This window comes from Vanessa tameamea, chromosome 19 (assembly GCF_037043105.1).
Source record: "Vanessa tameamea isolate UH-Manoa-2023 chromosome 19, ilVanTame1 primary haplotype, whole genome shotgun sequence".
Classification (NCBI taxonomy): Eukaryota; Metazoa; Arthropoda; class Insecta; order Lepidoptera; family Nymphalidae; genus Vanessa; species Vanessa tameamea.
Window position 1 is genome coordinate 4,785,037 of NC_087327.1, and position 24,502 is coordinate 4,809,538.

General features: G+C 40.5%; 1 protein-coding gene across 1 annotated transcript; it reads right to left on the reverse strand.

Moving 5' to 3' along the window:
* Positions 1-592: 592 nt before the first annotated feature.
* Positions 593-24,091, reverse strand: LOC113396093 (ubiquitin carboxyl-terminal hydrolase puf). The gene is given in 56 exon segments (XM_064217839.1): positions 593-2,217; positions 2,473-2,749; positions 2,832-2,966; positions 3,078-3,217; positions 3,311-3,496; positions 3,900-4,173; positions 4,332-4,447; positions 4,536-4,651; positions 4,740-4,937; positions 5,075-5,265; positions 5,345-5,479; positions 5,564-5,962; positions 6,030-6,176; positions 6,316-6,510; positions 6,751-6,909; positions 7,048-7,156; positions 7,235-7,311; positions 7,429-7,539; positions 8,087-8,213; positions 8,632-8,783; positions 9,487-9,627; positions 10,119-10,296; positions 10,825-10,915; positions 11,035-11,201; positions 11,663-11,835; positions 12,258-12,461; positions 12,692-12,918; positions 12,989-13,157; positions 13,243-13,457; positions 13,582-13,693; positions 13,847-13,987; positions 14,231-14,353; positions 14,430-14,549; positions 14,999-15,123; positions 15,702-16,029; positions 16,198-16,374; positions 16,693-16,821; positions 16,913-17,102; positions 17,494-17,800; positions 17,973-18,123; positions 18,386-18,566; positions 18,836-19,026; positions 19,183-19,261; positions 19,340-19,467; positions 19,740-19,966; positions 19,969-20,135; positions 20,364-20,478; positions 20,979-21,097; positions 21,287-21,359; positions 21,467-21,545; positions 21,710-21,883; positions 22,001-22,219; positions 22,301-22,572; positions 22,655-23,409; positions 23,640-23,736; positions 23,888-24,091. Coding segments are annotated over 56 exon segments (9,831 nt in total). The 5' UTR covers positions 23,931-24,091; the 3' UTR covers positions 593-2,017.
* Between the last annotated feature and the right edge of the window lie 411 nt (positions 24,092-24,502).

Here is a 24,502-nt window from a genome sequence, read left to right on the forward strand (position 1 = left end):
AAAACATATTGAGTCGGCTGCCTTCAAATAATTTTCGAATATTACTTCAAAAAGCTTTCAAATGTTGTATGAATTACAACATTTTTCTATTGACGACGAGCGCGCCAATACATTTTTTCACACATTACATTTAAAAACTTAATAAGATATATATGGGACTATAAAATTTAACTGGCCTAGTTTAAATGTTCGGCAAATAAAATAAGTGGACTTTGGACGGGTATTCTCTTACAGTAGGTAAAAATTGTGATCTAAGTGAAATTCACTGGGGTACTCTTATGTGGGTATGTGGAACAATCTTCACAAATTTTAATTTATTCCTAAACTAACAAAATTTTCACAGCCGAAACGTAATTATAATTTTGATGAAAACTAATTTTTCCAAGGTTGTTCCTTGTTTTAAAATAGCCATCTATATTTTCTTCTATCCTGCTTCTTATATTAAAAAAAAAGTGGGTGCTAAGATTAAAATATTTTGTAAAAAATATGTTTTGGTCTCAATTAATATTTAAGGGACCTTTTAATTTAAAAAAAAAAAAACATTCCTATTCTAAACATCTTATGACTAAGTATTCATGTGGTGTTTTCTATGATCTCATCTGGGAATGAATTGAATTTATTCCAAGAGATTCTGTCAGGATCAAGCGATACGATAAAAACATCTACCATTATTTTAGTTACACTCAATACACAATATTTAATTACCTAATATTACGGTCATAGAACTAACATAATTTACATTTGGGGTCGGAATAAAAAGTATTACAAGTTAACATCAATCTTTTAAATAAGTAACAAAATGAGGAATTTTGAAAAATATGTTAATTAAAAGACCATGTTTATAATTGTGATACAATTAAACAAGCAAAATTAAGTATGACATATACCTGCAGTGTTTTAAACATACGGGTAAAAGAGATAGTTGATTTTGTTTCATCCGACCTCCGATATAATACTAAAATATCTGCGACCAATTACATACAATGTTAAACATAAATAAAATAGTCATTTCAAACAGGTAGGAAACAGACTCTATACATATTTACTTTAAGCATCGTTTGTTACAAACTCCTTATACACTAAACGAAAAAGGCAATATCTAAAAATTTTTATAAAATTACATATTGAGCATCTATCCTTTTGAAAAACAAGCCAAAATACCCAAAACATATTAAATTTGGTCGTCTGAATTGTTTTTCAAATACTCTTACAAAGAAATCGTCATATGAAGTTAAAATCGATACACGATACACTTCCACGTAAGAGCGGTGAATTGGGTGTATTAATTTGTATTTTACTTATTGTAAAACAGATAGAAATATACCCTAACTCCTATTCGTAGAAGTTAATTGATCAAAGCTTGGAATGTTCCAAAAATATTTAACATTTTTATGTCATGAATTTTTAATTACAAATTTAATTTAATAATAAATAAATGAAACTAACTGCACATATTTTAACATAAGCACCGGATTCACTTTGCAACAATATTACGACGATTTTCATATTTTCTTTTCTACTAGATTTTATTTAGCCTTCAAACAATTTTCATTGTAAGTAGTGCAACAAATATATAAATTATTAAACGATAAATGGGACGAGTTTCCCAAATATATTGTTTACATGTTTTAAAAATTTAAAATAAGTTTTCAAAGTAAGATATTTCATAAAACTAGTGATTTGCAGCTAAACTTAATAATCAAAATTTAATTCGATTCACGCTACAGAGTAGCCATTATTTTAATATTGAGAATAATTACAGGTTGCAGACATATAATATTTACAGATATGTGTGCTTAAAAAATCTAATTTGTAACGGTTTACTAGAAAAAAACCGTGAGGTATATCAAACACAATGCGGTTTATTTTTAAAGTGCTCTCATTTCATAATCTAAATTTCAATGTGGTAAAGGTGGATTTTAAGAGTCGTTCTGATGTCACAGTCCAGGGTTCAGTTATAAGTCTATCGAAATATTCTCATAGAGATAGAATGAGAGTAATGTCCTCGTAGCGACGCTCAGTCGTCGGGCGGCTGCAGCTGGTGCAGGCGGCGCAAGGCGTGCGACAGCAATGGCAGCAGGTCGGGCAACGCAGGCGCCGCCTCCTCGGCGGACTCATCGGACTCCTCCAGTGGCTCCTCGCCTTCGCTGCCCTCCGCGGACGGACAACGCGCCTCGCTCGTCGGACCTCCCGCCTCTGTCTCGCCGGTTTCTTCTTCTATTATGGAAACTATTATTGCTCAATAAAATGCCGCAACATTACAATATCTTCAGTTATAATTTACTACAATAGGAATAAATAATAATACGATATTTTCTAATAGCGTAAAAAACATGTAATATATTTTTAAGGACAAAGATATTTTAGTCGTACGGCGTAGTCAAAGTTACAGGTATGTCACAGCTAGCTAACTTTATTATTATGTATTATAAAGCTACACAAAGACTAAATAAACTCAGCAAAGCGATTTACCGGTGGGTCTAAGTAGCCTTTGGTGTAACGCGGTGGCAGCTCGATGTAAAGCGCGCGCTAACGATGAACCCGTCGTCGGACGTGCACGCTCTGCCATCAGCAGCAGCGCCCGCGTACTGCCCACCAACGTGACGAGCGGCGCCCGAGCTGCGCTGCCGGCCAGCTCCTCGGCCAATGCCTCGGCCGCCCGCGACGAGCCGCCCACCGCGCCCGAACTGCCCGACCCCCCCGCCACGCTAGACGCACCCGATGCGCACGGACTCGTCGCCCCTCCCAGCTGAAATACAAATTAAATATTTAATGAATTGTCTAGTTCAATATCCAAATTAATCTCACTACACAAAATAAATGAAGATTACTTTGGGATAATAATGCTGCATGAAGTCGTAGATGGCAGGATCGGCTAGCGATTCTCGTTCGTCCAATAACACCGCATCAACGTACTCCGACACAACACTACATTCCAGCAACATTTCTTCTAACTTCGCGTCCGCCTGGAGAAACACAGACGATCAGTATTTTTTTTTAAACTTAGTCTGAATAGAACAAAAGTATCTACACTGACAAAATTGTACATTGAAATGCTAAATTTAGTAGCGCCTCACCGGTGACGTCGCAACGTCTCTCCAGAAGGTTGCGAAATAATTAAAACGAAGCGGTACCGCCTCGAGGGCGCACAATGCTGACAGCAGCACGAGCTGCTCCGACATGCAGCGCTGACTCCGCGCGACTCGACAACACGTGTCTGCAAAATTTAATTTGTAATATTTGAATCTCGTTCGTTATAATCTATAAAACGGCATCGATATAATCAGACGTGTCTCGCACCACTACTCACCGATGAACTTGTGGTAGGGGCGGTAGAAGGCGGGGCGCGGCGGAGAGTGCGGGTGCGCGTGCGCGTGCGCCGTGCGCAAGCGCGGGCGCGATGCCGCGCGGGCCGCGGCGTGCGCGCCTGCCGCCAGCGGCACGAGCGCGCCGAGCGCCGCCCCGCCGCCGATTAGAACCAGCTCACGGAGAACACCTGTAGACGGCGTCATCAGATAGACGACCCCAGTGTATGGACATGTTTTCAATCATATAATTTTAAGTTCTATAAACGTTAAAATTTTAATTTTGTTCGGATACATTCGAAAATTTAAATATTATACATAACAAACTGTCTAGAAATAATATACGGATGATGTCATGATCGATCTTCGGTCTTAGGAAAGATTAGCAAAAGCACGCGTTATATTATAGTACACAAATGATGTCGCAATTACTCTCCATTTCTTGTCATATCGATTGAGCAAAATCCGATACGACAGGAACGAAAGAGATCGAGACTTAAGCCCAGACCCTCGAAATTTACATTTTATTCTCTAGCCACAAGATTATCGAGGTGCTATTTTTCTTGGTATACACATAAGAGAACATGTCCTCACCGAGAGCGGCGTGCGGCAGCCGCGGAGTGCGCTGGTGCAGGTTGAGCAGCGTGAGCAGGCGGCGGGCGCATTCGGGCCAGTCTTTGCAGGCGAGCAGCAGCGCCCGCGCCTCCTTGGCGTCGCGGCGCAGGCGCAGCGTGCGGCACAGCGCCCGCGCCCAGCGCAGCGCCGCGCCCAGCTCCGCGCGCACGGCGCTGCCCGCGCCGGCACTCGCGCCGCCCACGCCGCCAACCCCGCCGCCTTCCACGTACACCGCGTGTAGGCTGTGCAGTGCCTGTTATAGAAAAGTATCGAATTTGATTTATGCGTTCTGTTTGTTCTCGAGATATGCGAGTCGAGAGAGAATTTTCAGCATTAGACCTCCAAATCAAACTCGTTGCATCGTTCGTTAAATTTTAAATGAAAAGTTATATAATTTATATTACTACTCACTTCAAAAGTCATTTGCAGTCCACCGTTGTAAACTACATACAGTCTATCGTCCTCATTCTCAACGAGCGTGCAGAACGCCGATATTAACGTCGTCCAGCACGTCCGTCCATTTAAACCTGCAAAAGTAATCCATATCATGCGACCACTAGGAGAAACCTCCGCTCCTGAGTTATAAACTGTTAGTCGAGAGACGCGTCTGCTCACCCTGTAAATAAGCGGAGAGCGTGCTCCGGCGGAAGGCGGCGGCCTCGCGCGCGTCCACGCCCTCCGCGCCGCCCGCGCCCCCCGCACCACCGCGAGCCGCCAGGATTCGCGCTAGCCTGGTGATCATATTATGTTACTTATATATTAATAACTTTAAAGATGTTTTTTTAGCTCGTTGAGCTTGCATTATAGTGCCGGTCGAACCTGAGCAGCTCGTCCGCGGCGCCGGGGTAGAGGTGCGCGTGCGGCGCGATGTTGCGGAAGGCCCAGTGTATGTTCTGATGCTGCGCGAGTGCACGCGCGAAGGCGCCCGAGCGGCGGCAGCACAGGCGCAGCAGCGCGTAGTACGGCGGCAACATCGCGCGGTTGTACGCCACCACCTCGCCGTCCTCGTGGTCCGCACTGTGAGTTTGTATAGTACAATACAAGAAGCGAATGTCTATATATTTTTAATGATATTAACTATTAGATGGTTTTTATCTTATTAATATATTTTATTACTTTGATTTAGAAAGAATATATGCAAAACTGTAGCTTACAGAATATAATTGAATGCTATGTGTTTAGTGAGGCGCTGGTTGGCTAGCATTAGTTGCACGTTTTCAGGACAGTCGACAGACACGGCGTGCCAAAATGTGAGCAGTGCCTGCTTGTTGGGATGCACCGCCACCGACGGCTCCGATATCGCAGGATGGTATAGCTCCCACAGATCGTTGAAATACTGACCGAACTACAGAGAAAAAGAAAACTGTAGGATAGGTACATTTCTTACTCAGGTAACTGAGTTTTAAAGTAGATCAATTACATACCATTAGTTTCTCAACCCTGCTTACGACACAATACGACATAACTCCAAAATACGCAGTCAGCTTCATAGTTCCGTGGACGGCGATGTCAGTGTATTTTCTGGCAGCTTTTAATTTGCCTAACAGCATCGTATACACCTGGATAATGGGAAGCGAAAATTAAATCACTACTAATAAAATTTCACATGGCTAATCACAGGTACAATGTGGCTCGCCAAGGACCTGGTGCAGCGTGTGGTGCGCCGTGTCGGGCAGCTTGGCGAGGTGGAGCGCGGGCGCAGGCAGCGGGCGCGCCCGCGCGTACCCCGCGCGGAAGTGCTGCGACGGCACCAGCGCCACCAGCAGCAGCGCGGCGGCCGCCCGCACCCGCGCCGCGCCCGCCGCCAGCAGCTGCGCCTCCAGCCAGCGGTCTGCCGTGCGCAGCGCCCACGCGTGGGCCGCCTTGTTGCGCGGCACCTGCATGGCGAGCCACTCCAGCGCCGCGTGCGGGCACACGTCGCCGGCATCCCACAGCCGCGCCAGCACCAGCTGCGTGAAGCACGGCAAGCCGCCCGACGCTCCCGCTCCGCCGCCGCTGCCCTCCACTAGCAGCGTCAGGAGCTTAAAAAACGGCCCGCAGCTCTGGAACGAACGATCGTTTGTAGTTTACGTCGTTGGGTTACTTTGACGACCGAAAAAAAATACTAACTTCCGAGTGTTTCGCGATCGCCTGGAAGATCATATTCACAATTTTTTGGGCGAGAGCTTCGTTCCACCGACACAGAGCGAAGATTAGAGATCTAGTCTGCTGTAGATTTAGACTGTCCCTCGTTTGCTGATAGATGAAAGGAAACCCCTGAAACGTACATTATTGAGTAACATAAACAAAGTATAATTTTAGGACAATAACAGGACCATGTCATTATTAAGATATATTTGCGCGCAAAGTTTGTACCAACAAATTTGTTTGGTGTTCGTGGACGGGGCCACCGTACCTTGGCGTGCAGCAGCGCACGCGCGTCGGGCTCGGCCAGCGCCAGGTGGCCGGCGGGGTCCCGCGAGCGCTCCACGAGGCCGCTGACGAGCGCCACCATCTTGTCGAGCGCGCCGGGCCGCAGCTTGTCTCCGCAGCCGTCCGTCGCACCGCTGCCGCTGCCGCTGCCACTCGCCTCCTCGCTGGGGGATTCCACCTGCAGCGCTTTGCCGCTCAGTATCGCTTATAGTCGCTACCGACCGACTCTTGGCAAAATATATGATGTAATTGATAATTCTAAGTCGGAAGCAGATCATGAAATAGCCGAGCCATCATTTAGAATTTTTTTTTTTGTGTGAAAATTGGGTAATATTCGATCTAATCGCTTAAGATTGTATAATCACGTAATACAAATGGATCATAATAAATAACTAAAACAATAAACAATTCATAATACCGTGTTAGAGTTTTGTCCCAAGTAGAAGTTGACCATTGAGGAGATAGCGTTGACTCTCAACATGAACTTGCCCTCCTCTTCGCCCATCTTGCTGAACTCGTACAGCAGGCTGAAGTACTCCGTCAGGTGCCGTAAATGAGACCGCGCTCCGCTTTCCATCTAGCAACAGGAAATTATACTTTTAAATTAAATAATCGATCGCTGAGAGATAATACAAAAATAAAATTATTTTTTCTTGAAAACCTTATTTCTTGTTATTTGATATCATGCAAAATATAAAAGACAAAAAAAACTTACCAAAGACAATAACATCCTTATAAACCTAGTAACACAACTCGCTTCTCCTAATTTGCTATTGTCTTCACTTTCCTCCATACCCTGAAGATACAAGGCACAATGACTAGATCTGAAATTAAAAGGATTTCTTACAATCGTCCATTTATATATTTAAAGTTAATTAAAAAAAATTAATAATAATAATCACCTCAGCCTTTGTATAACATGCATGCATAGCCTCTGAAACATTTGTCGAACCATTTGATTCGGACATTTTATTAACACCTGAAAAAATATATTAAAATGTTAAAATTTCACAAATATATGAATTATAACGTTATCTCTTTTAAGACTGTATCAGTCTGTATACAATAGGTCTTAATATGTTATAAAAGGCTTTACCTGCATCGGCCACCACGTGTCATCAGCCATGTGACCGAGAAACCACTCCGAGGCCGCGGCGGACGCGTTGAACTGTTTCGTCACCAACTCCACCCACGACACCATGGTAGGCTATACGACAGTTTTTATGTAATATATTCTTTAGGAGCGTAGTGAAACGATGTATGATTACAAAACTGACGATTAATATCGGACAAATGACATAAATGTTAAATATACATAAGTATGTTCTATAATTTGGGCTTTTAATTACGCTTCGACTATTGTCTTCTAAAACGCACAAATAATTAATAAATATAGCTTAACAAAGTGACAAAAAGCCATCAAATTGACTTGAATGACTCCCTGAATAATAGCCCTGTCCGAAAATATAATCACAATAAATTTATTTTCTTGATTATTTTATTAAGCGATCAGATTATATTTAAAGGATTATTAAGGAAATAATAGTGATCGACATTTTGTCGTTGCTGTTTGCGGTAAAGTAGGTCGATAAGTAAATATTTTGATTTTTGTGTCTCATGTTCGAAATTAAAAATCTGACTTAGATCAGCCTTTCACACACTGGAGTTAAGTGACTTTGAATAGGAGACATGGCCAACTAGTTTAGTGTGATGATTTTATGCAACAGTATTATAATAACATCGTGCCGACTAACCTTTTCCTTGGCGTGTATAAAGGTTTCGATGAAGAAAGAGGTCGACAGTCTGGCGGCGACCTCTGTGATCTCCGGCCTCAGCGTGAGTAGCGATTGCGGTACGGAGCTGCACATCTGACCCATGAACCTATTGGGACACGAAGTCTTTGACAATTCCTTACTATCTATATTATTAAGTTCAATGACAAATGCTTAGCTTTGCGAAGCTTGCCGTGGAAGCTTAGCGTGTTTTACTTTTTCTATCAGCTATCATCGCGCCCACTTTTCAGGGCCACTATTTCTACATGGAATCATTTTTTTTATTGCAACCCTTTATGAAAATTCATCTGTTATATCATGCTACTGAATTTTGAAATAATTCAAACAACTACGCTAATAGTTTGTTCATACTTTTGGCGCTGGTGACATTAAAGTCTCAGACGTTTGATTTGTTCATGTTAACGTTTTTAGTGTATTATATATATACTCAAAAGTAGACCCAATCGTCCTTTATATGAAATGTAATTCGGCGTCTTATCTCGTAAATATATGATAAGGAAACGAACGTGAAATACGCGTGCTGGAATATGTTCTTGTCGTGCAGGAACTGCATGTTGTCGTCCCAAATCCAGCGCAGCAGCTCGGGCGGCAGCTGCACGGCCGGCGCCGCCTCGCGCCGCTCCACGGCCGCGCTGGCGCTCTCCTCCGCCCGCGACGACTGCGGGCAGACAGACTAGTCAGTCCTATGCGGTTACTTAACTTATCTACTTGATGGCATAAGAGTATAACTAATATTAAAAATTCTAAATTTCAGTCAATATTGAATCGATGACATCTTTTAAGATTTCATTTAATCAAATAGACGAAAAGAAAACTATTGAAGTTTATTCGTTTCAAAACTATAGCAAGAAACTCAGTAGTTACTCTTTTTCAACATTTCAGATGCTAGTTATGTGAGTTAAATACACTTATATAAATTTATAATATATCCTGCCTGAAAGTTAATAAATATTTACCCCACGCTTTTTTATCATTATATATAATCTTGAGTTGAATAATATGGCATATTTATTTATGTTTTTTTGACTAATTATTTTAATTAGCAAAATTCCATTTTTTTTTATAGAAACGAATACCTTGTCTCAGGAGGGATTTATTGACTTTGCGGAGTCGAGATTTTGGCGCCATAACCTTATAATTGCTTCTCGTATTCATACATGATTCTATTTAATTTGATTTTATTTCATGTCGTGATTAAATTTCTCCGACCGATTAAGTACGGATGCCGAAGTTCGGTTAAAATAGATTATTTGAAATACATATTTCAGTATGTTATTATTATTGAGATCATGAAAGAATAATAATTCGGAAACAAAAATATATGCCTTGTTGAACTTCACAAATATTTTTGACCCAAGCACCTGTGCTTCCTCCTGCTGGCCACAGTCTGAACCACGCTGATTGCGCGGCGGACTTAGCTCGTAGAACAACATATAAGCACTGTTTGTCTTCTCGAAGGAGAAGTCCATAAATTTGTCAGTCACCGAATCGTATGTTTTACTCTGAAATAAAAAAAACAATAAGAAAAAAAAAACAAATACGTGTGCGTCTCGGCGCGCCCGTCAGAAGTAATAACTTAAACCGTGCGAAATACGGCTAGCGCTGAGGATTAGAGTGAGAGAGGAGGAGCCTGCCTACTGCTGTCATCAGGGCAGCCAGACAGACGGGCGCCGTAAGATGTTACGTAACGAAGCGGCTTACCCTCCCATAAGAAGGTATCACTTCAAAAATTACTTATTTCTATTTTAAACAAAATTTGCATAAAACGCATCCATAAATATCAGCACTAGTCTTCAACTGGTCGCATAGTGGCGCAAAACCCACCCGCTAACAAAATAATTTTCAAGAAGGGGCCAGGCACGGAATCAGTCGTAAAAGTTTGTCTAATCCATTTTCATACAGCTGTAAAACCCTCTGCACCGGTCCTATGTAAATGGGATGGTGGCACGCGAACACGTCGAGTGCCGAGAGAGCGTAAAGTAAGTGCGCTCACGGTCATCTCCCCTCCGAAGCACTCGGCGGCGATGTGCGCGGGGTCGAAGGGCTTGACCTCGGCGTCGTTGAACAGCAGCCAGCGGTCGTGCAGCTCGTGCTCGCGGTCGCGGATGAACGAGTAGTAGTGGCCACCGTCCGCCGTGCCCGTGTGCACCGTCACGCCTATCAGCTCGTATCTGGAAGGCCGCGCAACATTAGTCTTACAGTAGGCGACTATTTGTCGACATTTACCATAATAAATTAAAATAAAAACTAAACCCGTGGAGGTCTCGTTATAATAACCCAATTAATTATTATTTTCCGTTGTTATGGTCATGAAAAATTACAAATTGCTTTACTAAATTTATTGTTATTCTAAAATCACAGACAGACATTTGAATTTTGTTAATTTATATTGACTTGAGCCTCCCTAAGTTTTCGTCGCACAATCACTCAATTAGTCAAACATACATAAGAATACATGTTCCGCATGAAAACATCTAACATTACAAGTTACTAATATAGAGTATAAATAAAATTAGTTTCTAAACTAATAATTAGATTGGAAACATTGGATTAATTTCAGCAAACGAATGTAGAATAAATTGTACTCTAATAATCATCTCTCTTATTCTTAATCACATTAAACATTAATGCACTTTTATTTATTTATATATCAAATGTCAGGTGTCAGGTAAGATGTTATTGAAACCACAAATACTTACTCATAATGCTCCTCAGTATCTGAATCTTCAGTTTCATTGTAAGAACTACTTTCGCCATCTTTTTTTAACTCAGCTGATTTAATTTTTTCCTCTGAAAAGTATACCAGTGTCACATAAATAATTAAACACTATATATTTTTTTACTTTTCTCTATACAAATATATAAAAGCACAGCGATATTTGTTAAAATGAATAAATATAAATGCTTACCTTGGTATTGCGCCGGCATCAAATGTTTCTCGACATAGCCAGACATGTCGAGCCGCATGGGAAAAGAGAAATGCGTGTTGACTTTCTCCTTGAGCATCGTGAGCATATTGAAAGTGTACCGCATCGTATTGAAGCAAAGGATGCGAGGTAGTTTCTTAAAACATGCCCTAAAAATATAAAAACAATATGTCGTTATAATATTGATGAATAGTATCTTTTACAAAAATATATCTTATTATGAACGGAATATAAGATTTGTTGTAAACAATAATTAAAAATTATAAGTATAAAATACTTTAATGCTATGCTTCATTTCAAACTGAAACAATTAAAATAAACTTTAAAAAAGATTTAATCGTATTTACAAATGAAAAAGCAACCCTGATCGAATTAAGTGAACAAGTAGTCTGTCTCCACTTGGGCAATCGCTTATTGAACGTTGGTCGACGCACAACCTGCCTAGGAACAGCTCAGTATTCCAACTCCCATAACGTCTGATCAACACTATAGTCATGGTGATGCGAAACCTCATTTATAAAAACTATAATCTGACAAGTTCTTCTAAATCGTCCCTTTAGTGAGTTAGTTACAAAGAAAGATATCATAAAATTAAAAACAGAACAATTACCGTTTCTCGGCGCGAACTTTATTGGCACACTGCGAACACGTGTAGCAGTTATCGCCCTCCAGCGTGTCCTTGACGGTGACCTCGTCCAGGCTCTGGTGCAAGTTGCGCATGTCCGCCACCTGGCAGCGCACCGTGTAGAACTCCTCCAGCGTGCGAGACACGTGCGGGCAGTCCTGCGGGACAAGGCCACTGATTACACCGTCCACTAATGGTTACGTATAAGGAAAACATAATATCGATTTAAAACGCCCTGTTGGTGGCTAACTTGTGAAAATTTACATCAGATAGAGGGTCGGCCGGGTAACGAGTTACTAGGTTTTATCATGTAGAAGCTCTAGGCAGCTGCGAAAGCACGTAAAGTCAGTAGTCCTTCGGTCTGATTAGTGAGGTTAGATACGGTGCACCTATGATGGCGCAACATATCTAATGCCCTATCAGCTTAGTTTATGTTTCCTTGTAACCGGTCCAGATGTGTCGTGTCAAGAGAGATCAACTTGACGCTGAAGTCGGGAGTGGATTGAAATTTGGTAGTCCTACATATGTATGTAAATGAAGTTTGTAGAACGTAATATATAAAACAAAGTAAATAGCTCACCAATGATACAACGTTGTTACTTAAGACGCCGCAAAACAGCGTCTTGACTAGTTTTTTTAGTTCGGGAGTCATTTCCTCGAGCTTGGAGACGAGGTCTATAAAAAACTCTGCCATGTCTTTCTGTTCGCCAGTGTTCAGTGGCTGGTGATCCATCTGGTAGACTTTGCAGAAACTACGCGGATTATACGCCTTGCGTTCACTTTCCTGAGAAAATATAATGAAAAAACGTAGGCATGGTCATTTATTTTACCGAAAGTCAAAATATTTGTATCATTTACAGCTATAACATCTCATTTTAGTGCCGCTCGGCTCTAGAAAAGGTTTTAACAAAAAAACAATATGTATATATAAATTTTGGGACCGAATGTTCGATTCGCAATATGCGTTTATCATCCAGAAAGTATTATTCATGAAAGTGAGCGGCGCGGACGTACCATGAGGTAGGCGAACATGCGCTGCATCTCGTGCAGCGTGGGCGCGTGGCGGCTGTGGGCGGGGTCGGCGCGCAGCACGGCCGCGCGCGCCGCCGGCATCATGTACAGGTGCTGCATGCACGACGCCATGTAGCACGTGGCGCCCAGGTTGGTGAGCCCCGCGTAGCCGCACTCCGAGCGGGACTCCTCCGCCGGCCAGTAGTCCCACGGGTACGACGACGACGGGCCTGCGGGGGGGGGCTCGCTTAGTACGCGCGTTCGTCTGCCCGACGATCCGGACGGATCGGGGTCGCTCACCAGGTTTGTGATGTTCCATGAGCTTGTGGTGCAGGACCATATAGTTGTCTGGCGCGCCCCGTACCAGTTCCACTAACAGGTCGTAAGCTGCAGCGCGAGACTTCTGCGACTTGCACTTGGGAAGATTTCTCTGGGAGGGGTTGGGGACGTCGAACAGAAACCCGAAAACCTGAGGGAGAGTGGTACATTTATAACGGTTTTTCAAACATAGTTCTGAGTAAAAGCCGTCCAAAAAATAATTATTATTTATATACCATTTCTAAAGTTCTAGTTCCTTGTTCTGAGTTTTTGAAACGTAAGGGATGTTTCGATAAATGCGTGAGGAGACTCAGTTGGCCGTACAATCCGTCGTCAGGGGTACATGGCTCAGAACGTTTCTCTATTATCTCACGTTTTTCAAGAGAACAACGGATTTGTTCACAGAGTTCGTTTAAATCTGGAGCTCCACTATCTTCTGCGACTGCACCTTCTAAAAAATGGATTTTTTCTACATCATCATTAATTGACAAATTTATACTCTTTTAAGGATATATATATATATATATATATATATAAGGTTTATTAATATTACGTAAATAAATCAAACAAAATACCTTTAAAAAAGTCTTCTGGTAACCCATCTATCAATCTACATACAAGCCAAAAGTAGTCTCTACATGCTGGACCATATGGCTCTTTTCCTTCTTCGGCGTGATGATGAGCAACCTTCAAATATTTAAAAAGCAAAAAAAAAGTTATTAGTTGATTTTCTTCTACTCGAATAATCCAAAATAATCGTAATAAGTACATAAAATACATTTATAGATTATTTGTAAAAATAGTTTGAACATGCAACAAGCTAACGTCTTCTCTGGCTACCTCATGGTGGTGGTAATTATGCGGTCGCATATCGGCAGCACGAGGCAAATGCTGCAGCAAAAGTTGCAGTAGAGGAGCCAGCACACCCGTCTCGCCGCCTGCGCACAGGCGGTACAGCGCGCTGCCTGCCTCGCGACGAACCTACGGAACAAATTGGTTTAACGTTAAAGCTAAACAAGGAATAGATTCGGCCTGCAGACACCACGAAAATTATACTATCAGTTCAGGCTCAAGGCCAATAGCTTCACGTGCTTTCCGGGGCACGGGAGTGTACTTACTTCCCTCAAGATCTGATTCAGAATCTGCCTCATATCAAAATCTCTGATATATTATAGTAAAGAAACTTAATCGAAATAATATGATAAGTGCAGAGGCAGTACTCACGGCGGGGTCGGCGTCGTCCAGCAGCAGGCGCGGCGCGGCGCGGCGCAGCGACCACGCCAGCGCCACGGCGTCGCCGCCGCCGCGCGCCCACACCACGCACACGCGCATCGCGTGCTGCACCACCTGCGCACGCACACACTCACTACCTCTGCGCCGGGCGACGGTACGACCGACTGACTCTAGGCGCCACGGGACTCACCTGCGCCCTCCCCCAAAATCCAGTCTTGTATGTGGTGGGTTCCTTCATTGTGGCCGCTTCGCATAGTATTGATATCAACCTCTCCGTCGTTTCCTCCACGTTCATCAAAGACAGTAGAGCCTTGGACAAAATATTTGTATTAGTTTGTTGTTTTAAGTTTCACTAAAACTGCTACATAATCACTATTTGTGCCAGTAAAAGAATAGAATAAAACCACAGAAAGAAGAAAACCATAGAATGTATTCACATTATATAAATATATATTTTTAAATAAATTTAAAAAGTAATAATTCTTGCAATCTCACAAGCAAATTTTGACAACACAAATAAAATCATTTGCTTTTAAAATAATTAATATATTTTAAAATCAAAATCTAAGAGAAATAATCTATACGATTTATTTCCACATTTAAATTAATATCTTCCATTTGTAATAAGTCCAACTAAATAATTTTGATCACAAAAGTTGCATAGAATCGAAATAAAAATAACTAGTTAATTTACTTTTCATTCTTTTATTGGTTCTATCGCTTCAAATGTTTTTACTAAAGATAGTATGAATAACGTACTGGGTGTAGTTTTGGAGTCTGTCCGGTTTCTGAGGTGGGCAATGTTCCGATGCGACACAGCAACTGCAGTAATAACGCAAGGCAGTCTTGACGCCACTCGCTGTCGTCGCTCCGCTGTAAAACGCCTGAGAACAAAATTACATGTATACATAATATGATAAATTGTACAATTGAAGGTTATCAAGTTTGCCAAAGCTTTAAACGTGTACTTTTCGCTTATTATTTATTATTTATGTGTGAATTACACTCGTTTTTCCTACAGTACCAATGATTCGTTGCTCTATGAATATAGATGAGAGAATCCTCCACAGACGATAAATTACAAAAGTGTCAAATATAAATTAAAAAAAAAGAATTAACCAACTGTTCATATTATTGTTTTTTAATATTTAGATATTAGATGAGAAATCCAAACAAATATGATATTTGATATCCAATAGACTTGCAATTTGTAATATTAATACAATAGAAAATTTAATTACAAGCAATTTTCGACCTTAACTAGTATCATATAAATAACACTTTATATCTTTATAAAAGACAACAGACAAATATTTTATTCGTCAAATTTAGTTCTTGAGTTTATTTGTAAATGAATTAGTTTAAGCGTCTTGATTCTTGGAAGTCACAATTTTTCCATATTAACTACCATGGCCGAAAGTTAGCGAATATTGTTGAGAAAGTTTTTTTTTTATGTACTAACCTGACATCATAATATCATATAGCAACCTCAGTCCACCCTTCTTAATAAATAATTCATTCCAATTCTCTACGCACACTTTCTCTTCAGTCTTATCCAAGTTACTGGTGGGTTCCTTCACATTAGAACCATTGTTATTTGAACTTAGTTTGTCTATAATATGTAGAGAATACATTAGTTTCTGTGGACTCATTGGGTCTAAGAGTTCTGGAAGCTTGTTCTCTGATGGGTTTTGAAATGCTTCCAGAAGTGTAGGGTTAAGAGGCACAGCTTGAAGAATGTCCCAGACACGCCGAGATAAAAGTTGTGCCTTAGTATGAGCTACAGGCTCCTGAAAATGATAAAAGATATAAAATTATAAATTAAGCCATGATACATTTCCAAAAACGTTAATGAGCAAAATCAAATACATTTCATTATTTAAAAAAAAAACTTTTCTATTATTTTTAAATTAAAATTATAATTAATTTAAGAAAAGTAAAATATAATAGTCAGTCACCCCAGTCCCTGGCTCCTTCATCTGGCCGAGCGCCTGCATTAGCGTGAATAAGTGGTGAAAGTAGGTGGGGTCCAGCAGCAGGTGGGTGGGCAGCCGGGCGCGCGCCGGCGCCGGCTGCGCGGACGGCCACTCCGCCCACGCGCCGCGACCGCCCACGCCCACCGACACGAACACCAACTGTGGACGTGGTAAAGAAATACGACTTTACGGTCAAGGAGTGAGTTATGTAGATAGGAATGGGCACTAATTCATATTTTATTTTCTCAAGGGTACATTTGAGCATAAATATTACAACTACGAAAGTGAGTTTGTTTGTTACATTTTCACTTCTTAACTACTCAACGGATCATTATGAAATATTGCATCCACGTTGTCTGGGGTACAGGAAAGAACATAGGGTACAAAATGACAGCAGTCCATAATACTGAACAGACTAAAACTGTAAATTTGCCTAAGTGAGACTAGTATATTATAAATATTACTTTTATTGCTAACCTGATTATCCTTAAAACCCATGTCGTAAAGCGTCCGCTCATCATAGTCGATCGTCAACTCCTGGCCCTGGGTTATCATTCGGAGAGGGCCATCCGTTGCAAGCGCAGTGACTCCTTCTTCCCCTTGTATCTATAATCATATAATTTATTTATAAATATAAGTAAACCACATTGAAAATATAATTTAATAACGACAACGTTTAAAACTAGGGGTCGCAGACCTGTCTCTCCCACCAGACGTGCACGTGCGCACGCAGATGCGCCACGAGGTCGGATTGGTGCAGCGCGAGCGAGGCGCGCGGGCCGGCGCCGGCGGGCTGCAGTGTCACGCGCACGCTGCCCGCGCCGCTCGCGCCCCCCTCCCACGCGCCCGACTCCGCCAGCGCCCAGCGCCGCAGGTGGTACGCGTATCTGCCTCGCGAGGGACTTCGTTATTATTCTTTTTACTTAGACTCCTAAGGCAGACGAGTAGTGTTGGTAGGCACTCATTGCAGGGGCTTTTAGCCATACGTTACCTTGCACATGCCAGAGGTAGTAACGAAATTGTTATGTTTCTTATATCTATATTAACTATACTAGCTATCATTTATCTTCTCACACTAGAGCATAGATCCTCGATATAAAAAAGTGGGTAAACTCAATACCTGAACGCATTCTGTACTAGTCAAGGTTGAGGCTGAATGGGAATGCAAGATGGTAAATATATTTATTGTTATTATTAAATTCTGTAATGCTTAAGTTATCTGTATATATATTTGATCAAAATAATATTTATAAACACTAAATTAAAATAACAACATACCTTCTTTTGAATGTGTCTAAGTGTGTTTTTAACAACAACAAAGCCCTCTGTATACACTGTAATGCTGCTTCTTCGGTCATATGCTCATAAATATTCTGTTTATCTGTAGTTTTTTCAGTCTCTTTGTTTTCCTCTATAGGAACACTCGATGTCAGCGACGTGCCCTGACCATCATCATTTTTAGATATTAATCTCTCAGCGGCTGATGACAGATGAAACATACATTTGGAAACAAAGTCATCTTCTTGCTGTAACTGTTGGCCCATATAGTAGCTGTTGAGATATTGAATAGCGCCCATCGATACATCTGTATGACAATAAAAATAAGGTCAATTATGATTGTGAAATACCAGACCAAAAAGAATAGAATAAAGTTTTTTCATCATACTTGCATACATATTTGACGATTAAGAAATTTTGTACAAATAATAACTTAACAGATTATACATTATTGACTTGGAACGTTTAAGTGAATATACCGGTGCTATTGGCTCTGAGCGCGATCTTCCACAGATGGTCCATAGCCAGCGTGTGCGGGTGCGCCGCGTCGCGCGAGTCGCCCGCGCCCAGCGCCATGCGCGCCAAGTTGCACAGCTGCTGGTACAGGCTGAGGCCCATTATGCTGATAGTCTGGGAAACACAATCAATCAAACTTTCATTTATAGTTCCATCGTCAAAGATGAAGTATTGTTATTGTTAGAAAGTGGTCGAGACTAGTATGTATAAAATTTACAATTTATGATTTGGTCAATGGAAATTACAATTCTATTGACTACATTTATTTCTATATATAGAATGAATAACCTTTATAAAATAAACAAACATAAGGAATTTTAAGAATATGTTTGTTCAAATATTATATATATAACACTTTTAAAGTTTCTAAATGAACCTCTGGATCCAGTGTGGGCATTTTCTCGACGTAGAGAAAGCGTAGCGCGTCCAGGCCGAGTGCATGCTGGTCGGGCGACTTGGTGTGCGACAGCAGCCATGAGTACAGGCAGTCTGCGCATTCGCTCGATCCGCGCGCCACCAGGCACTGCCACAGCTCCTCCACCTGCTCCACCGTCAGTCTGTTGACGAGAGCACCTCGATGTTTTATTCGTGGACTATGGATGATGAAATATTTGCCACCAGATTGGTAAAATTTGCCTGTAAACTTCGGAACCTAGTTCTATCAATCATTACATATACAATAACTTAAAAAGCTTCTTACTCGTTCTAACGCTGAAATACGACACTGAATATTTTCATTTCGTGACTATATGGAGGGTCAAAAGAAAACAGCATAGCACCCGGCTGCAGTATAAAACATCGACTCATCGGTGATAAAATATCTCACCTAAAATGGTGCGGGGAGCCGACAGGCGAAAATATCGCGGTGAGAAAGTGCAGGCGCACGGTGAGCTCCGTGATGTGCGCGTAGTGCTGCGCGTCGCCCACGGGCGCGCCCGCGCGCGTGGACACGTAGTGCCGCAGGTCCTCCAGGAACAGCCGCATCATGCCGCGCTCGCGCTCCGCCCACATCACCACCTGCGCAGAGTTCTACTCGTTAGATTCGCATTTTATTGTAAACTTATTGACAAATATTATTGTTGCTATTGAATTTTATTATTATTAATTAAAAAATAATATAATTTCCGTTCTTTCACACAATTTATAATATATAAAGAAATTACAAAATTGTACCTGGTGCATATCCATTCCTCTTAGTTGTTGGAATGACGAAAATAACTTTGGTAGTAGACGCAACGATACCGCAACGGATCTGTTCGAGTTAATGATGTTTAGATACACGTTAATAGTAAGGAAAGCAAAAATTAAGTGAATACAAAAAATTATTTACCTATGATTAGCGAGATTGTCTAGACATCCCTCTATGAATTTGATTCTGATGAATTTGTCAGTACTAAAACATAGCAGTGCACATAAAGCTTTTTCCGCCTCTAACGCCAGACCCTCGCCGAGTTGCTCCTATAAATTTTATAGTTTATATTATCTATGTATAAAGGAAATACCATCGACTGACTTATCCTGAGGTCTCCGAAACTATAGGTCTTAGAAACTGTATGAATTTTATCCATATAAAGTCGAGATACCTAATTCTGCATAATATTGTGATATATTTTTTAATCAATTCAAACTTCGAATTCTATATGCAAAAAAAAAGAAAACAAAACCTGTTTAAAATATTACATAGCAACTAAAGTAGGATATAATATGTGTATCATCGTCATACGACTCACAATGGCGCCGTCCTGCAGCAGATCCCACAACAGCGTGTTCCCGGGCCGGCACACGTCGTCCACGTTGAAGGGCAGCGGCGCGGGAGCGGGCGAGGGCGGTCGCGCCTCCAAGCCCACGCCGCCGTACTCCGTCAGGCACTGCGCCTGCACGAAAGCGTTAGACGCACCATATAATATCCATCTCATCACATAATCTACAAATATGCAATAATGTCGTTCGTCAGTGCCTGCGCGGCGAGCCTGGCCAGCTCCTCCTCGCAGGCGGAGTCGTCCTCGTCCAGGTCGGGCAGGTGTCGGTGCGAGTGCGAGTGCGCCGACAGCGCCGACGACGCGCTGCCCTCTTCCTCCTCGCGCCGCTTGTAGCTCTCCATCAGTCGCAGCTCCATCAGCCGCCTGCTTGATCGCACATATTCTTTATTCGAGTTGTAAAGCAAAGAGGATATTATTATTTTGACACCCGGAGCATTTCAAATATCTTCTGATGGGATTTTAGTAGTTATGTGTATAATGTGTATGTACGTTATCCGAACGGACATAAAATAAACATAAAGACAACGAGACCTAGCTCTCATAATAAAACGCTTCTAATATGTTGTTTTATAAAAAATCTAAGTAAATTCCAACCTGGCATCGACGTTGTCGCACAGGAGTTGACAGTGCGCTGTGTCGCTGCCGGACGACTCCTCCTCCACGTCGGACACAGACTCCGCTAAGTCCGCAGTTTTCAATTGTGTCGCTACTGGTCGAAAATTTTATTACAAATCTTATTTAGTGACAGTAATATATAAAAAAAAAATCGATTATTCAAATTAAGAATATAAATTTAAAGCAATATCTATACATATAATAAAATTGGAGTGTCTGTTTGTAATATTAAAATAACCGCTTTTTACTAAATGCATATGTATGTATACACGGTACATATACCAAAATACATTTTTTTACAATTTTTGTCTGTTTATTCCGACTAATCTCTGGAACGGCTGAACCGATTTCGATGGGACTTTCACTGGCAGATAGCAGATGTAATAAGGAGTAACTTAGGCTACTTTTATTTTAGAATTATATATAGAATAAAAATAAAATCACGCTACAATATCCAAATAACTTAAATTCAAACAACGCGCACGAAGTCGCGGGCACAGCTAGTGCATAATATGTTAAAAGATCTGTACTCAAATTTTGATAGTTCATATATCTCTAAAAAGATCCAATGAAATATATGGACCATGCACTCACGGAAATGCCTCGTCTTGCCTGGCTTGTGACGCTTCTTGTAAAGTTTCTTCTTCCGCGGTCGCAGCAACTCTTCGGCACCGCTGCTGGCACTTCCGCTGCTTCCTGCTCGCTTATTACGTCTATAAGAGTACAATTTATATTTTACTCATCGTTTATAATTTTTATTTTTTATATATATAATATACTAAACAAATTATTGTTGTTTTGCGCGTAATCATGTGTATAAATAGGAGTTTATCTAATTGTGAAAAACTCTGAATGAATTTATGTATGGGCTTAAAACAAATTATAGCATCTGATTTACTTACTTTTGACAAGATTTAAGTGAAGAACATTCTTTCTTAGCCAGTTCTTCACCTTCACGGAGCCATTCTTGCTCAGCTGTAAATACAAAATACATAAATAATTTGCTTTTGTTAATTAATATTAACTATATATTATATTAATATCAATTATAAATTAACCAGAAAAACAAAAGTTAATTATACCTGTAAGTTCACGTTGATGTTTGCTTTGCTTTCGTGGTGTAGGTCCCGCCTCTTCCCCGGAGGTACTTAATTCTTCACACTTTAAAAAGATTATCTATATAATTTACAATTAGCAATACATTATTATTTTTATACGTATTTTAATTCAACATACACACAAAACGTGTCTATATAATGTTTCATAGGCACAGTGTTACAAGTGAGTCGAATCGGTCCCACAAATGATCGGTTCAGGGTCGTTACCGGGTCGTCGTCGGAGTTGGTCTGGTCCATGCTGACGCTGGCCTCGGAGGAGGAGCGGTGGTGCGGCTTGCACACGGGCGGCGCCAGGCGCGGCGGCTCGGGCGCGGGCGAGCCGGCGCCGCAGCCGCCGCGCGCCCACATGGCGCGCATCAGCGCCGACGCCAGGTACAGGCTCTGAGACCACATGCCGCGTTATAGCGCTACTACCCGTACTGAATATTGTTTCATTCGATCTGTTCGTGGTTTAGTGCCAGTTTGTGTTTGGACTAAACTTTCATCAGTAAGACTGACCTGTTCAGTGTGTTCCTTTGGAGGTAGAGAACATAGCAGACTATACAGATGTGCACACGGCTTCGGTGCTAAGGCCCTAATAAATCCAGGTAGTAGGTCGTATACTTGACGACCACAATGCTTGAGCTGCGCAGCCGCCCATACCAACTCTACATGCTCGGGGGTAACTCGACCTTCCACAGCGAGAAACTTTAAAATCATGTGGGATTGTTTTATCACCTGTAACATAACAGATTATTTTATTTAAAACTAATTTATCCTAAAACTCACAAAATCCAAAAAAAGAAATAGATTATTTACCTCAACATGTAAGTTGGGACCGAACAAGTGTTCAATGATATTATTATTAGTTAACCAAGTTGCCAATTGTTGTCCAGCTAGTTCTGCATCAGCAGCTGGTTCTCCTGCACAAAGCTCATTATGTGCAGCTATGTGTGCATTGATCTGCGCTACTCCAGCCAACCTCATGGTCAATGTACTGCTGTTGAAATATTTGAAAGCTAATGCCAAACCATCTCCGTCAAATGCTAGCGGGGCATCAAGTGGTTCTTTAGCAGCACCCCACATAAAATCTGGTAACATTTTTTTTATGGTTAATATATAAATATCTAAATCATAATTCAAACAATTGTGAAAAAAAATATAATTACTTACCCGCCATAGACTTGACAGCTGGCACCCTTAAGTCTTTATCTTCCAAACTACACATATACTTTAATATCTTGCTCCTTAAAGGCATAAAAAGTTGTGCAACTGCTCTGAAATTTAACCACAATTTTAAGTTACCAACAGCAGCCACTATTGCATGTGCCATAGACAAAGGAAGACTAGCAGGTGTTGCACTTTCAAATACTGATGTCATGGCACAAACTCCTCCAAGTTTACAAAATAAGCTAACATTCCGTAGTAAATATGCTGGTATTTCTGTATCATGAAGATCACAGTATGAGCTCAGATTTGATATCTCCTGTGCTGACAAGTCATCTAGCCGGCTAAGTGCTGAATGTTTACATGCTAAATAAAGAGGGAAATTTAGGAGAAATATCTTGGACACTATGTGCATTAGCTTTTCTTTCTGCTGCATAGACCATGTCTCCATATCACCAGAAGGAGGTTTATCTATGCTAGTGGCTTCATCTGCAGGTTCATTTGGTTCTGGAGGTTTTGTACTTTCTGTTTCCAGAACTTTTTCTTTTGATTCCGAGCTTTCTTCTTCATTTTGTAATGTGTTTAAAACTTCTGGTTCTTTTTGTATTTCTTGACTATCACTGTTTGCTTCAGTTTTAACAGAAGCTAATAAATCATCTTTAAGTTGTTTAAGTTGGCACACGGATAAGCACAGAATGCTTTGAACCACCAAATAAAATCTTTCAAAATTCTTCACATCACGGTAACAGCACATACATTGCCTTAAATACAAGTACATTATATAATTTAAAATTTTATAAAATAAATAATTAGATTTTGAACTGTCAAAATATTTTTTTAACGATTCATTGATACAAAAACAAATGTGCCTTGAAAGGAATGCATACCTTTCAAGGCACACAAACACACAAATTATTTAATATTTATAATTATTTTTATCTCAATATAATTATTTTATAAATGAATACTACTGTCATAAGTCTATTCCTACCTTTGTGGCCACGAAAGAATATAATTTAATACTGTTTCGAGTTCGGATTGACTTATAGTTGGATACTGGGACACATCGTCGGTTAATCTTGTTTCACCTAAAATAAAACAAACAAAAAGGGCATTTAGATTAAATTTTGGTTACACTCATTCATTTAATAAAAGTTTAGTATGAATTATGAAAGTTCTAAGTAAGAAAATACACGTAAAAGTAAATGGTTCACAATATTTCGAAACAATGTAACTTACAATTTACTAAAAGCTGTGAAAACTCCGAACAAACATCACACATTCTCGACGTTTTGTATTAATATAAGGCGAAATATTATTAAAATATTATCGCAGTTGTTATTACTTTTAAAATATTGATCATTATTGATATTTTCGTATCAGAAAACGAACACTGCCTCAGAAATGTCACAGAATCCGTTCCACCATTGTTGACGATTGTTGTCAAAGTAGCGTTTCGATATGGCATATTTACAAGGTTATACTTGATCAAACACAATGATACTCCAAAATACTTCAAAAATATAATGACCTAAAACCGTTTTTAAAATTACATAAAAAAATGTAAATACTTAAACGACCTACACACATAACAAGGACTTTTATTTTAAAATGTTATAAATTACCAAACGTAAAAATATTAACAACAACTGAACGCAAAACCGTTCGTAAATACAAACAATATAGGAATTTAAATATTGCATTTTTATAATTTCATAACTGGACTATAACTTCATGCTAACCAGTTATGGTTATTATATAATTATTATAGCTTTGTAGATGAGTTAACAGATTAATAGTAAATATTAAAAACTATCATAGAATTATATTCTTAAGCATAACAATGTCAATAAT